The sequence below is a fragment of the Typopeltis vanoorti genome, chromosome 7, assembly GCF_054136105.1.
Source record: "Typopeltis vanoorti isolate ZY-2024b chromosome 7, IOZ_Tvanoo_1.0, whole genome shotgun sequence".
Classification (NCBI taxonomy): Eukaryota; Metazoa; Arthropoda; class Arachnida; order Uropygi; family Thelyphonidae; genus Typopeltis; species Typopeltis vanoorti.
In genome coordinates, this window is record NC_143555.1 from 43,869,138 (window position 1) to 43,886,608 (window position 17,471).

Consider the following 17,471-nt stretch of genomic DNA (forward strand, 5'->3'; position numbering starts at 1 on the left):
TTGATTAATTTCAACTGCCATGGAGCACACTATGTACTTGCTTTTAAACCCCGTTTGCTATTAGATTTTATATTTATAAAAATTAATTTTATCTTTCGTAATTCTTTATCGAAATGTTAGAAGACACATGTGGATAATTCTGTTAGCGATGAGATGCTTTAATTCTGATATCGCCTTTCATTTACTACTTATCTGAAGAACTGAAAACAGATGTCAAATATCTGACATTATCTACATCAGAAGGCTTTTTGCATGTAACTCTCAGGTAACGTCTACTGTCCCATATCCAATTTCTACTAATTATAAAACAGCTTATGAAAAAACTTTAGTAATTCTTTGCAATATTTGTTAAAAAGCTTCGCCATTATATATGCATTTTACATAAGCAGCAACTGGATAAGCAAGTGAATAATCATATCTAATTATAACAGAGATATAACTTTATGCAGAGTTAATTCTAACGGTGCGTTACTAAAGTTCGTACAGTTTGTATGTAAGGAGCAATAAATGTGAATGAATTCTGATTTGATGCTTTCTTCCGTAAAGAGTATTTATGTAAATATACATTATATATTTTCTCTTTTCAGAACTTAAAGGAGAAACACTTTGATAGCATTTGCCTGCATTATGCTTCGTCTTCTAATACTTCTACTAATATCGTAAGTAAAGAGAATACTTTCCATCAATTATTATGAAAACCGCATAATCAGTTAGCTATTCTTCGAGTGCGTCGTAAACTGATTATGAAGTTTTTCAACTTAATTTTGATTTAAAAAAATATATTTTGAAAACTATACAATCTGCTTTATACAAAGACTTGGCGTAATCTTGTAAATAATGATAATCTAAACTACGCAGATTTCGTTCTTCTTTTGTTTATAATACACTATCCAGGGGGGGGGGGAGGCTCTCCTGTTTATAAAATTACGGAATTTTATTCCACCTCTCTCTCTCTCTCTCTCTCTCTCTCTCTCTCTCTCTCTCTCTCTTTCTCTTCCAATCGTGCTAACATTAGTGGAGGAGAAGTGTGTCTGCTAGTGGAAATAAGCGGAAATTTCGAGCATAGTCGAAGTCGACCTCTGGCGAGTGACGCATATTACACGGCCACAAAAGGTCGAATTAAACTAAAAATATTGATTTTTATTGAAAGTTAATCCTGGTTCTTTTTTTCCACCAGTAAACTAAATGACTGATATTCACACTGGTTTAAAACATCCAAGTATGCTTAATTAGAACACCGAAACAGTTGCCAAGTACCACTAAATTAAAATAATTGATTAAAAAATGCTTAAAATTATAAATTAAGGCAATTATTTTGAGTTTGTTATAGTTTGGGACTTTAAAATGCCTCAGATTAAGCAATAAACTTAATTACAAATAAAAGCAAGTCGGTTAAAAACATGCTGAATGTTTCCAAACTAAAAGTAATAAAAAAAAAAATATATATATATATATATATATTATATATAAGGACTCGACAAAGACGAATATTATAGTAAACTATTATAGTTTACTATATTCGGCATGAAACTCTCTGATTCCAATCTTTGAGTTTCTTATTCGGTTTTAAAACAATGTGGGATTTAATATCCCCTTAATTTGAATAGAAGAATACTTGCCAAATAAAGTGCCCCCTTCATGCAATCATTCATTTCTTCACATATGATATATAAAGATCAGCCTAGTTGTCTGAGTGGGTAGTGTATCCTTCTTCAACCAGCAAGCTGATGTTTTCAAGCACGTTTCCTTTGTTTCATAAGATTCAAAGACTTGTTACTATCACTGAACCTCATGAATTACTATGCACATCAAAAAAAAAAAAAAAAAAAAGGAAAAAAGAGCTTCCAATTTTATAAAAAAAATTATGAAAATTATGAAAATCATTTGTTATAATAAAGTAATTATTTGCAATAATGCTCAACCCATCATTGCATTATAAAAGAAACTTAAGAAAGCGGTCATAAAACAGCACGAGAAAATCATTCAGCGAAACTTTAATGATTGTAAATAAAGCAAAAAAAAAAAAAAGGATATATTATTTCTGATGTTATTTTTTTTCTGATGACAGTTTATCTGTGAAGAGCCAAGGATTAGACATAACAGTTTATGCAAAGGATTATGTTTCCAAATTTCATCACCATCTGAAATTAGGGAGCTGCCCTTCGAGAGCCATTATCTTAGAAGACGGGTCATCGGATATAATACCTTGGTAAGTTGCGTTTGTTTCATTGGCGGCCCGCACATAAGCACTGCGGCACCCCCAAGGAAAAAATGAAAAAATTAAAATTTGTTTGTGTTTATAAATAATAACAATGCTTACAACATTATATAAATGCAATACAACATGTTAAAGGTTACAGCTTATGTTTTGACATTGATTGAATAGTTAATAATTGGAATTGTTCGATTAACGCTTTAGATTACGAAACAAATACACTGCGATCTAACGCCGATAGTTTGCGCTTGTCATTGCATTACGTCATTCCCAACTGTAACTGCTCAAGCGGCAGTGCATTTTCAGTATGTTTACTTGCCTTATTTCTGTAAGATATGAAACATTTATTATTGGTGCGTGTGCGTGGTGAACTATTTTTTGTAAATCTTATTTTATTTTGTTAAAATAACATATAATTATTTATTTATTATGGATGCAAGGCTGAATTATGACGAGTGTCACTGTTGAAAATATGAAAAGAATAATATTTTTTCAATTATCGTTACACGAAACAAATGTACTGCGATCTATTGCCGATATTCGTTTGCCTTGTCGTTGCACGTTACGTCATTAGATACACTGCCTCTTGGGCAGTGTATCTTATGCCTGCGCTCGTTATTTCTGTGAGATATTATTATTATTATTATTCCTGACACCTCCAAGGAGTCCAAAGACTCATCGCGGAGGATACCTGCAGCTGTCTCTACAACTGTCTCAACCACTACACCGAACCTCTACTACCAATCATCTTCATCTACCGCCCACCTTCACCACCACCACCACCACCACCACAACTGGTATCCCTGTCTGTAAATTGCGTGTGTTCTGAAGGGCCGATTTGTCTGTATGCGGGATGAAAAACTCGAGTTTCCGGGAGAAAAAACCCTGCTACCTCCGTATGAAATCGGCTAACTCACCTTCGATTGAAACTCGTCCAGATAAAGATTCCTCCCGTTACGACGAGAATCGATCTTAGGCCTGTTCCAATCGAAGGGCGCAATGTACCGTTGTTCTTCCAATTGCGCTATGGAGACGTTTATTATCAGCGCATGTTCCTGGTGAACTATTTTTTTGTAAATCTTATTTTATTTTATTAAAATAACATATAATTATTTATTTATTATAGATACAAGGCTGAATTATGACGAGTGTCACTGTTGAAAATATGAAAAGAATTATATTTTTTCAATTATCGTTGCACAAAACAAATGCACTGCGATCTAACGCCGATATTCGTTTGCACTTGTCGTTGCTATTGATACGAAACTTTTATTATTGGTGTTTGTTCGTGGTGAGGATGAAATATTTTTAATAAAGCAATTTTTAATATGTAAATTTATTTATTAATGTTATTTATTTATTTATTTATTTATGTATTAATTCGTTACTGATTAGGTTTTTTTTTTTTTTTTTTTTTTTTTTTTATGCAGCACTCCCACTTAAAATTTTCACCGGCCGCCACTGGTTTGTTTCATAAAATTCAAACGTACAGAAAGTAATCCCTCATCTATAAATTTTAACGAGACTTTTTTGTTTGTTTGTTTATTCTTTTCATACAGTTTATTTCATGCTTGTGGTAAATATTTTCTTTCTGCAAACGAATTCCATAGCGTATTATTATCAACATCATTGATGTGATATTATCAACCATGATTTTCTTAAAATTACAATTCATTATCCTGAATGTATTGAAAATTAATTTCATTTTATTCTCTTGAATTATCGAATTAGCGATATTTTTCAGTTAACCCAAATTTAACGTGGAAAGGACCTTGTTATAATTATCTGAAATTGTTTTTTCCTCTAATTATTTTCTATGTGCTATTAAGTAAATACATTACATAGATAACAGAATGATTGCATTTTATTATTTTTTATTATATTCAAACCATTTCAGTAATAAACATTTCTTATCTCAACTGAATATCAAAGGTAAGTATTTAATGGCTGTTTTCCTGCTTAAGTCGAATTGTTTTGAATCATCATTATCAGGTTATTTTTATTGTCCCACGTATAGGATTCGTACGCTTGATTTTCTCTTTGTAGAGTTGCTTATAGCTGGGCTAAAAGCAACTCTGAACATCCATTCAGAACGGATGTTCTGAATGGACGAAGTTATAGCCTGAAAACGAAATTCTTGACCTGGAGTCCTGTAGCTGGTAGTTTCGTCCAGGCAGTCATATAACTTTTAATATTTGTGATTACGTTTCTAAAAATACTCTTAAGAAAATTAAAAAAATAAATCTAGAGTGATCTATTTTGCTTTGCACTAGAAACCCAATTTTGTGAATGTTCAGAGTAAGAGCATGATTTTGATAGAAATCGACATTTTCAATTGCATACTGTTCTAACAAGACAACAAGGTGCATATATACAGAAAAAAAGAAGCAGCTTTGAATAAAATTTCTTTTTATAAAAAAAGACGATTCTAAATAAATTTCTACTCTATTGCTCTTTACTTTACTTTTCTTTTTTTTTTGATTCGGCTCGCTTTTTAATAATTTATCTTTTGTTTTTTCAGTGCTTGAATTTTCAATTTTTATTTCAATGAAATAAAAATTGAAAATAAATATATTAAATTTTAAAAATTAATTTTAAAATATAATAAAATGAAAGGAGCTATGCGGGATGGAAGTAAAAATATTCATTATTCGGTACTTCTTGTGTTATAGTAATGGAAAACGTATTTATTTTTGAGCTATTATAAGCCTCCTTGGCAGAATGCACAACGTCTCTGTTCTCCAGCTTTGCAGACTTATGGTCTAATCTCAATTCGAGCATGTGTGTGTGAATGTCTAGTTGCACTAAACATTCACATCTCTCAACCTTTCGTGGATGAAACGCACTAATCCTTATTTGATAACGAAGATGAAGACCTGTCGCCACTCATTTTTCCAGAAATTAGGGCAAAAAAGTGCTATCTACTGCTTTTCGGAAAGAAAAATGCTTATGAATGTTATTCGTAAAATTTTAACGTGTTAAAATCAATAATCACTTTACAGAAAACCACTATTATGCGCAAGAAATGTATTCGGTTGTTAATTTATTACCACACTGATTCTACGTTATGTTTGTTATTTTTCAGCTCAGCAAGCTTTACAGGAAATGAGGTGTTTATTCCTTTTGGTAGTTCAGATGTGACAGTTAAGAGAGTCGAAACTGCAGAAGATGTTTTAACACACGGTGCAGGCGCAATAGGAGTAGGAGTTGGGGTCATGGGATTGGTTGGTGTGAATGTAAAGGTAATTGCTCTTCATCTGAATTTAGCATAGATAATAATCATTTAACCATTCATAATCATTTAAGATTTTTTTCTTTCTGAAGAGAGTCCGGACATGGACGGTTTCTTCTGCTTGAACAATACAAGATGTCTAATTTACTTTTTTTATATGTACTAACTTTCTGGATGTGTTTCTGACTAACTTCTCCATGATGAAGCCTGCATTACATTCGCTAGCCTAAGTATAAAAAACGTCCAATTTATAAACAATTAAAATAAGATGTTCTATTTCTGTAACGAAATCTCGTATATGTTTTATTGAAATCCGTCCGCAAAAGATTAAGCGAAAGCCAAGTTTCGCAGATACCAACTACCAAATTTCATCAAAATCTGTTCATTTGGAGCATTTGTGTCACTAGTATATAGAGATAGATTTAACAGGGGCAGCTGTAATTGGTTCCTCACATTTTGAGAAAAGCACTTAAGACAGTCGCATGTAAGCAGTTAGAACAATATTTTCCTAAGTTGTGGTTGTGACCAAAGTTTCCAGTCCATCATGAAGACCTCCATGCAATAGCTGCGTAATGCAATCCGACCGCGATACTTTAAGTTTAAAGAGCCCAGTCTCATCTAAAACGTGTTCTCTATGTAGAAAACCAGAGAAGGGCCATATCCAATCCAAAGGGAAAGTTGAAGCGATATTCACGAAGATGCACTAGATTTATAATATTTAATGCTATTCAGTTTTGTAACAATGTCTGTGATGATTGTTAAATGAATTTCGCACGTTTCGTTTAATTATTATTATTATTGTGCTTATATATATTATAACATTGAATAAAAGCCAAAAGGCTATTTTTCTGGCAACCTTAATAATAATGAAGGGGGTACAATTATTATTATTGTTATTATTATTAATATTGATTATTATTGTTTTTTTTTTTTTCTGGTTCCCTGGCCGGACGAATTTTTCTAAAAATTGATAGGTCTTACAAAAAATTGTCGGGTTATCCAATTTTGTTTTATTCGAAGCATTTTCAAGAAAGAGTAAATTAATAAGATGTGGTGAAATTACATATTACCATAACTTCGCTCACGCTGGATGGAATATGATAAAGTATGGAGTAAAATACTATATTGCACAAATGGTTAAGTCATGGTGTAATGCAGCAATTTCAGTTGTTGAACAAAAGATAAAACCAAATTATGCCTACAAAAATGATAAAAACGATTCTAGGTTCAGTTGTAGTCATGAACAAATGAAATTACTAAGGAAGGCTATATATTGTTGTCTACAGTCACTTCCTCACTTGTTATGCCATTTCAGAAGGGTGAGAACAATTTACCAATTTCTGCAGTATAATTTCTAATTTAATGTCATGTTGCAATCCTAATTTTGATTTCAAAATTTTGGCTCTTTTATTAATTCAGATTTTACACCTTAAAAAAAAAAAAAACTGGTTTAGACGAATGAGATTGTATCAATGTATAAGTTCCAATTTATTTTGGAAAGTTGATTTTGCAGAGCTTAAGTATAACTGATTTATCTCGATCGCAAAAAACGAAATAAGGTTAGTTATTTTATTTATAATTTTATTTAAATTTGAAGAAAACAAATTTAAAATAAAATAATTAAATTTATAATACTTTAAATAAGTTTAATTATTTTATTTTAAATGTATTTTCTTTCGAATGAAAAATATTTAAGTAGTATTATTAAGCGTTATTGTTAGTATAATAATAATAATAATAATAATAATAATAATAATAATAATAATAATAATAATAATAATAATAATAATAATAATAATAATAATAATGATAATAATAATAATGATAATAATAATAATAATTAGCTAACGCCTTTTTATACCCTTTTTATATAGGGAGTAGGCAAGGCCGTTTTAGCCCTATCTAACTTTTGAAGACTGAGTGGTCAGTTTTTTATTATATAAAATATATATTATATTATTTAAACTAAAATAACTATCCAATAATAGATATCACATTAAAATATATTACTTAATATTAAACTAGACTTATGTCAGAAGGCAATGGCAGTTTACTATAGGGATCAGTACTTGATTAAATATGGATACCATTTCAGTTGTATGGCGGAAATTATTGATATCAGTGAGGTCAGGCAACCATCGTATATCAATACACAATAACTGATGAAAAACAGAGAAGCGGAGGAGGGAGGAATAATCAAGGGACACTCTTTTAACCTTGGGTGTTGTAAGTGTAATGTCTATTTGTCCAAGTAATAATAATAATAATAACAATAATAAGGTAGGATTATTAAAAATTTGTTTGCAAATGGATACCGTGTGTGTTATGAGAAGAATGAGAAATTCCAGATAGTTTGTTCAGATATTTAAGAAACGAACTGAGGATGCCAGCATTTTTCAAGGCAGAATCCAAGCGAAAAAAGGAGAAAATGTGATTTTTTAAAGTTTTTAGTGATCATCATTTGTTATGGTAAACGAATTATTTTGATATATTTTGTTTAATGTTCAAGTGATATACTGCAAACAAGGAAGAACACTAAGCTAAGATCATCAGACATCACCTTCGATCACGATGATGCAAGACTACATGATTCTCACCAGACTGGTCATGAGATTCAGAACTTTCGTTGAACAGTCATGTGGCATTTGGCCTATAGCCTGAACTTGGCTTTAAATGAGAAAAAAACGTAATAACATTGATGAAAAATTAAATAAAGATATAAATAAAATAAATATTAATTCCAAAGTCACGGCTATGCATTTTTCCAGAATATTTTCACCGTCGCTTATTGTGTGTTTTCACTGTCACTCATTGTATTCATGGTCATTACTAAGTGTAGAAAATTATCTCTAATATCAGTAATAAGGACTGAATTTTATGTACGTATTTTGAAATTATATTCCAAAATAGGCATCACTTTTTTTCTTATAAAAATAAAAAAGTGATTTTTTTTTATTGTTTTCGTAGACAGATCTGCCTTTTCCACTTTTACGCAATTTGATATTCTTTTCTCTCCTCCTCTTTTCCCCTCAAAATTAGGTATAAAGCTTTTTTTTTTTTTTTAAATTTAAATTTTATGTATTTCAGGTGAAAGCTGGGGTGACTACCCAAACAAATAATAAACAGCTTACTCTGATGACAAACTACCGCGTTCAACGAGGAGTGTCAACCTTACACGATGTACGTCCCGAGGTTGTTGGTTCCACCTCAGACTCGGTTTTGTATCTAAGTGAAATTGTTCTAGGTGGCGAAGAAACTCTTCTTGTTACCATGGAATTTGAAAGTGAGAAAAAGAAAGTGGAAGTGGAGACTACTGTTACTGTCAAAATATTGTTCTTTAGCATCTCTGCAAAGATGAGGTATGTGAAAGAGACTTTTGGGGCAACTGCTTCTGTGAAGGTAAGAAAGAAGAGCTTTCTGAATTATTCTCTCTACAAAATTGTAAGCATTTCTTGGTGTAGCATTTAAATATATATTAAATAAATTTACATCTTTCTCGATATGATACTAGCACTATGTGGGAAAACTAATTCTTATGTATTTCCTCTTGACTAAATTTATTTCCTCACTACTGCAGTGTTGTATATGTTAACCGAGAAAAAATGTCTCTGAGCACTTTAAAAGAAGGCGTTGAAAACTAGAAATCTTTGTCGTGCGTCTAGATAGGATGTATTAACATGCAAGCCGGCTAGAAGAACACACCACAATTTACAAAAACAGCAGACAATGCACATAGGATTATAAGCAATATCATAAGCAGGTTTCTAAAAACACAACATGCTTGACCTTCACATACCATTGAGCCTAACACAAACAATAAGATGGAATATTGCTACTTAATTTTTATTATTATTTTTTTCTCGAATAATTAAAAGAACTTTTTTTTCGCCTCAAAATTAGAGCCCTGAAAAGTCATAATACTTGAGAATATTATTAAATATTTTAGATATTTCATTAAATAATTTAAGTTCTTTTCTCTCCTGTTTAATTACATCTGAGAACTCTAATTAACAGCCTAAAACAGTACAATTCCCTAAACGGAATAAATTGCACGGTTTTAGGCCAGATTTTTCCGAATCAAAAGTTTGGCATAAACGGGGATTTTTCTAATCCTACATACAAGTAAATCCAAGTTGGGATTTTTCTAATCCTAACTAGTAATTACTTAAATGTTGACGTGTGCGTTATATGGTCGATTTTGTTTGGAATTAGAAATCTGAGTTTCTTCCAGAAGAAAAACCTGTTTGTTGCACCAAACTAAACTAATTTTAGAATGGGCTTATAAAAGGCCATGAAAAATAAAATCAATGACCAGAATCCAACCTTTAATGTTCTTTTTTATGCAGATCTAGAGTCACAGAAATTACCATGAGATTACTTAGATCAGTTACATTCTTATTTTAGTAACATAAACATCAAAACTTTCTGCTAATGTCCATCTGCAGCAATGTGGTAATTTCCTTATCGTCAAAAGAGGATCTTAATTAATTGATTCGATTCCCGTCTCCGCCTACAGGAATAATTTGCATCGCTTACTTTCTTCTGTTTTTAACCATTTCGAATGATATTTGTGTGGTAAGCTGGATTTGAATGCAGAACATTTGAAAGTTACACAGGAAGATGTTTATTAGCGCCAATTGTTCTACACTCGAATCCAACTTATCTCTCAAGTATTATTCTTTTGAACAAAATAACAGAAGCAGTTTCTGTTTCTTTATGCAATATAAACTAATTTTGTTTCTGACCACAAGACAGGTTTAACTAAATGCTTCCACGGTCCCTTGGCAAAACAGGTTTTCCTTATATGTAAGTGGCTTGTGCGGGTGGTCTTCTTCCTTCCTTCAGAGGTTTAGCGATTGAACGTGATTTGAAGTACGTCACGTTCATATTATTTCATGTGTAAAATATCTGTGCAAGAACTAAATTCTGATCAGGTTTGGGGACCGAATATCATTCTTCAACTCACACGTTGTTTGTCTGTTGGAGAGTGATTTTCATCAGTGGGGTATGAAACCATCGGTTTGCTGTTTGTTGACATGCAATTGGTTGAAAAGATATCATACTTGGTATCAAGAGCGGGACAACTGATTTTTGTAACAGCTAAGCCAATTATAAAGCACCATAGCTTTATAATTGGCGTAGAATTGCCATAACAATAAAAAAAAAGGCGTCGCTACCTGCTTTTTTCTTTCTTTCTTTCTTCTTGATGGCGTATTAGGGTGTGTTAGCTTGCTGAAGATCTTGCTCACAGCTGCGTGAAACTGTCACTTTCTATTCAGGTCAGAAGATGTTACAATATCTTGCATAGTTACAACTTAATATATTAGTAGTAGTATCCCTCTAAATAAATACCACTTCGATACTATAAGTAATCTCTCTATAATTCTATCTGGATAATTTGATCATTCCTCATCCATATTATACCTCGTACAAATCACACTTAAACGGATTGTCGATATTTAACCTTCAAAAGTAGGTTTTTTGGGGGGACGGAAGTGGGGAGAAAACATAAACATGACAATTTTAGAATTTTATGAGTCTCTGTAATAATAAATAAGAGCAGAAAAAGAACTTTTTATTCATGAAAATTTCTTTTCATTCTATAAATATTCTTTTCTTTTAAATATTTCATAAATATTTCGATACCATGAAGGAACACCTAATAAAATAATCGTAATTATTTATTAACAGGTGGAGTTAATATCATCTTGGAGAGAATCAACATCAAACACATATGAGGGTTTAGAGTCATTAGATTATGCATTGGGAGAAGTGGTGAAAATTGAAAAACAGTATGAAACTGCCCCCTCGGGGTTATTGGCAATGAATAAAGCTGACGAAAACTTGCATCTTGAGTACCACTTTAGTATTTGGAACAACAAAGGTAATAACGATTTTATGTATGTTTATTCTGAAGAATAAGTTTGCTTATTATTGGTATATTTACTCCATTCGCAATTGCAGTACATTTAAACTGTTTTAGGAAAATAAAATGAAACGTTAAAATATTTTTTTTCCACATATTAGGAAATCTAGAAGTTTACCTTATTAATCCATTTTTACCAGTGCATTTCCTTTAGACCACACACACACACACACACACACGCACGCACACACGCAATCATAAATAGGGGTAGTTTTAAACATAAAAGAGAGTGTTAAGAAATATCACAGTACCGTGCAAAATATGATAACGCATGTGTCACTTTCTAACCAACCCTATCCTAGAAATACGCTGGATTTATTTATTACAATCTGGTGATGTGTTATAAGTGACTAGTCATATTCTAGCTGATGATTCTCTAAAATTAAATTCGGCAAAATCTGGACTTGGACTGTAACGTCATCTATTTAATCCCAGTTGTTCAGGTATAAACAAACAGTTTATACAATCAAATTAATACAAAAAATCAGTATTAAAAATAGCTAGTAAATGTTCAGTTTATTATATACTGTAATCTGGAGAAAAAAACAGATTTTTATGAGGTCATATGTGCTTTATTTTATATATAGAAAGCAGTCTGAATTCAGGATTAGCCACAATTCAAATGGAGGAACTAGGAAGACAACTAATGGAGATTGACATGGTTCTTATTAAAGTTGAAGAAAGCTTGGTAAGTCAGATTTGCATTCTTATTCTGATTTAAGATTTAAACTTGACATTGTCAGCAAGCTTTACTTCTGAGATGATAATAATAATAATAAACTAATGCCTAAAGTTAGATAGGGTTAAAAGGCAAGGTCTTTTAACCCTATCTAACTTTTTTGGAGACTGAGTGCGCAGTTCAATCTCCACCAGTAGCCAATCAGAGATAGCTGGCCCATGTCTATCACTAATTATAGGCGGCAACCGATGAAGAGACTGACAAACAAGTGCTGCCATTACTGTCTGAAATAATGTGGGTTCTACAGTCGATTTTCTTGAGTTTACGGGACGAAAAACCGGAGTTTCCGGGAGAAAAATCCCACTTCTGAGAAGAATAGCTAAATCCTGATTTTATAATCGAACCTTGATAACTTAGCTTACCCTAGGATATTAACTATTTTTAAAATTTGACTATCTCCACTAGTGATGCAGTTAGTTCTTTAAATAACTGTTCCCTTAATAGTGATTCGCAAGAAAACTTGGTAATGGAGGACAGGGCATACTAGAGGTACGAACGAACAGAATTACCCATTGTTACCTTGTTTTCCCTTTCAGTCGTTTCCGACCATAGGTGAATTTGTAGGCATTGCCCACAAAATATTTGTTGTGAGATTTTTACAGGGTAGTCCACCATTGCTTTCCCTACCCCCACCCCACCCCCAATTTTATCCCAGCTCATGACTAGCATATGGCTAGGGCAGATTCATGACTGTAATCCATGTGTGTTCACGGGGCCGGTGTGCCTGTTTTGGGGGACAAAAAACCCCTACCTCTATATGAGACCGGTTAATTCATCTTTCGTTGAAAGAGATTAGATAAAGGTTCCTCACGTCACTGACGGGAATCGAACCCAGGTCTTTCGGACCAAAGGGCTTCGTCTATACTAACTGAGCTACGGAGGCTCCAGCACCGCCACTTCCCCCTTTCAGAAATATGAACGTTTTTTTAAAAATGGTTCATATTTCCAAAAAAATATGATCATTTCGATTTCGGAACCTTTTGTAAAAATGCGTTCCTTATGTGATGTTTGTTTGCAATTAAAGTAGTTTCTGCTGTGAAGACTAACCCTTCTCAAACAAGCTCATTATATTGTTTTTATTTTTTATAATACATTCGCTGTCTTTGAGGTTGCTTCAAAGGCCGTTGCTTTAGCCAACTCATGCCAATGAGAAATGCCATATGAAAACACTTCACAGTCTGAAATTCGCAAAGATTCAGTCACACTATTTTGAGTATTTTGACACCCAATATAGGTCAAATTTAGAAGAAAACCTTAGTGTTTCGATATTATCATATGTGATCGTCTGTGTCAATAGTATTAAATATGAATCAATTTTGGGCTGTATCATACTAAACTTCTTAGATTTCTTTGAAAGATTTTCTCGGGATTTTTCTTCATTTCAAGTACTTCCTAGAGGATTGGCATATTATCTTCGGACACGTTCAGATTTTTGGCAAGTGGCTTTCACAGTCTGCCTGCTTTTAAGAGATTGTTTCTTGCAGATCAGCTTGTTAGACGAATTATGAATGGAGTAGATCGAGGCAAGCTGGATCACGCTACTAGCCCACCCCTGTCAAAACGGCATTCGCACATCGATTGTTTAATGTCCTTTAGATGCAGAGGTGCGCCAATAGCCTGACCTAACTTTTTTAATCTTCAAAACGTTAGGACTAATTGGCCTCGCCTATTAACTTCTGAGAAATAAAATGCGTTATTAGATTTATTATTATTTTATTATTATTTTACTACTCCAGTACTACTTAATTAACTTTCTGATCTCACAAACTATGAAAGATACCATTTAGAAAAAAAAATCCTTCAAACACTAGTAACAATCATAAGAAAATTCCTACAAAATATAACCAAAAAATTCATTAAAAAGGAAAATACACGAAAACACCAATAAAAAACAACAACAACAACAGAATTCCACGAAATAATGCAAAAAGTGATTATTGTTCCGATAATAGCTCCGATAAGGAGCTATTATCGGAACATTAATTATTTAACATATAAAAATATTGTTTCCTCCTTCCACACACACACACACATACGCACACCATATAATATTCTTATAGGCCAAGTGCCTAATAGGTCATTATTCATAATACCCGGCCATTATAAATGACTAAATAACTGCCAAAAAGATATTATTATGATCACTTTACCCGACCAGATGATAGCAGTATTCATATTGAGCTGTCAGTGTGATAAATTATGAAAAACAACGCGAAATTTATTACAGTGTCCGATTTTGTTTTTCATTATTTATAACGGCCGGAAATTATAAATAATGTCCATATTAATCATTTTGTCCATAATGTATACACATACACACAGAAGTCCCCGACTTACGTAAGGGTAACGTTTTTCAAATGTTTGCGTAACTTGAATATGAAGCAAGTTAGTTTTAATTCCACACCCCTATTGTTTACGTGTTTACAGTACATGTATGCGATAGTGCATTGCCGTGTTTTAGAGGTCATTTCTGTTCGTTTCATTCACAGGATCCTGATACTAATTAGATTTCAGTATGCAATTATTAATGCAAAGTGATATAATAAAGAATAAATAGTATGAAAAATATTTAATTTGTCAAGAAATTATAATGACATGCCTGAACTTCTCTCTCTCTCTCTCTCTCTCTCTCGTCTTCGTAAATCTCTTGCAAACAGGCTAAAACCATCGCATATTTCTCTTTTTTTAAGACTATGCGGTATTAGAATCCATTTCTTTGTCCACTTTCATAATGATGCTACAATAAATAAATAAATAAATAAATGGAAAGTACAAAAGTACAAACATCTTTCTAGGCGTTGTCAATAAATTTTTGTCATGAGAAAGTGTCACGTTCCGGAAGAGTAACGAGTGTTGCATGCATATACAGCAAGGGGAACCTTTGATACTACTTAATGAAATTTCTGACATCACAAACTATGAAAGATACCATTAAAAAAAAAAAATCCTTCAAACACTAGTTTGAAGGATTCCTGCTACGACACAAAAATCAATATAGTGTCTTCTCAATATTCGGCAGAACACATCATGGACTGGATACAGAATTTTCACTTTTTTTTTTCCCGTTAATAACTTTATCCCAGCACAACAAACACTAAAAATTGCTAACGCATATGAATAAAAATACACAGCATATCCTCGTTCAATAGTAAGGAAACAGCGTGCACGCACCTCGTATACTGTCTTCCTTGCAGACGACCGCTGTTAGGTTGCTTGCGAATAACGAACGTGCGGTAAATAAAATTTTTGAACTCGAATTTCTTTCTATGGTACTTTTTAGGATAATTTGCTTTAGTCCAAATTTACCTAAGTCGAAATAAAATGCACACACACACACACACACACACACACACACACACACACACACACACACACACACACACACACACACACACACACACACACACACACACACACACACACACACACACACACACACACACAAATTTATGCGTGTAAATTTTATGCACTGTGTCTTTTTGAAATGATAGCATTCAAATACCTGCCGGCAAAGGTTGGTCGATTGGTAGCGCCTCTGCTACTAATGGCTCAGTTAAGTAAGTTTGAGCGCGGTTAGTAGTTGGAAGGGAAATCGTTCGATGCTGTTGGCACACTCTCCCTCGATGAGTCTTTGGACTCCCTGGAGGTGTCCAATAATAATAATAACATATGTAAAGTAACATAACAGATGAATTAATATTACGTTACATACAGGGTGTTCGGGATAAATTTGACAGTTTCGTAAGGAAAAAGAAAATCTTCTTTGTATCTATTAAATTTAATGAATTGACAAAAAAACATTACAGGCAGAGTTAATTACAATACTATCAACAAGATTTACTCAAAATAACCACCATTAGCATCGATCACAGCTTCAATTCTGCTTCGGAACCTCGAACAAGCTGACTACAGTCTCCCTGGGAAGGGCCGCAAAAACTGTTTTAATTTTATCCATTAACTGGGCTTTTGTATTACTGGAAGTGCGATTGGTGTCTTTTTCAACTGCGCCCCATACAAAATAATCCATGGGGTTAAGGTCTGGGGAGTTTGGAGGCCAAACATTTGGACTGGTGAAGTCGTAGAAATTTTCAGACAACCATTTTTGACTTTTCCCAGAGGTGTGGCAAGGGGCCGAATCCTGCTGCCATACATACGGCCTACCATTGGCTACCCTTGTTATCCAGGGCTTGACTACAGTTAGCAACTCCACGAACAAAGCCCGAATTCCAATGCCAGGGTTCTTCAACACCTGTTCCTGCAGATTTGCGAGGAATTCTGCTGTACGAACGCAATCAGATCGTCTGCTAGGGATCTTTCTTCTTGCTACATCCTCGTAGTCACCATTGCAAGTCTCTAGTTCATGCCTGATTGTTTTTACTGTATTCAGGGAGCATTGGGCAGCAGTCGTAATATCCTTATTTTGATGGCGGGCACGAATCATCATGATACAAGTTATTCTTTTCCATGATTCAGGTGGGTTCCAGCTATCCATCCTTTCTGACATCTTGTATATGAATGAAGAAGGGTCCAAACTTTTAAATGAAGAGAAGTGTGTGTTAATACATGTAACTTACGGAAAAATATAATTAATTATAAATATGTCAAATTTATCCCGAACACCCTGTATAAATGCATGCAGAAATAGATAAATGATTCATATGAATTGAGATAACTATGAATGAAGAAATTTTTCAAAACATTTAGGACAATGATGCAAATTTGACTCCTGATCAAAAAATACAACTGGAAGCTTTCAGAAAAGAAATCAAGACCCTCCAGTTACGTTTGCAGAGTGGACAGTCCCAGTATACTAGCTCTAATCAGGATGAAAAGAAGAGGATTATGAATCTATATGGAGAAAGAAGAGCCCCGTATTTCTATAAGCGACGTCTAGATAGTATTTTAATGTCATAAAATGCTTGGAATAATTTATGTAACGAAAGTACGTTAATAAAATTTGCATATAATACTGACATCTGTAACTTTTTTATTATTTTTTGGTATATCATTAATTTCCATCTAATAAAATGTTTCTTTATTTAGTGTAATCTAAAATTAATTGAAAACAGACCATGAAAATGTCATTGATGGCATATATATACCAGTTAAAGTCTTAGTAACTTTCCTCCCGTCAGGTATGTTGAGATTTTTACAGATGTTTTCAATGACAATGCATGAAAGAGCTGAGACAGCGGAAGCAACTTGATTCTCCCAAGAAACAATTTCAGGTTTTCTTAGCGTAACAAATGTCTGAATAGTGAAAGATATATATCGAATAGTGAAAGATATGTGAAGATGGTTGTCCGTGTTCCAGACAGATAAAAAAGAAAATAGAATGCTGAATGCAAAGATGTTTTAA

The 17,471-nt window shown here is 33.0% G+C and overlaps 1 protein-coding gene across 2 annotated transcripts; it reads left to right on the plus strand.

Moving 5' to 3' along the window:
* The first annotated feature begins 212 nt into the window (after positions 1-212).
* Positions 213-17,085, plus strand: LOC150104637 (uncharacterized). 2 transcript variants are annotated; one of them, XM_090395836.1, is made up of 8 exons: positions 213-265; positions 588-659; positions 2,069-2,209; positions 5,301-5,457; positions 8,535-8,846; positions 11,139-11,331; positions 11,961-12,061; positions 16,817-17,085. In XM_090395836.1, exons 2-8 carry the CDS (start codon positions 628-630, stop codon positions 17,024-17,026), a joined length of 1,146 nt encoding a protein of 381 aa, XP_090251962.1. In that variant the 5' UTR covers positions 213-265; positions 588-627; the 3' UTR covers positions 17,027-17,085. The 2 variants fall into 2 exon arrangements, with proteins under 2 accessions (XP_090251962.1, XP_090251961.1); XM_090395835.1 differs by lacking the exon at positions 213-265 and adding an exon at positions 351-463.
* Positions 17,086-17,471: the final 386 nt, after the last annotated feature.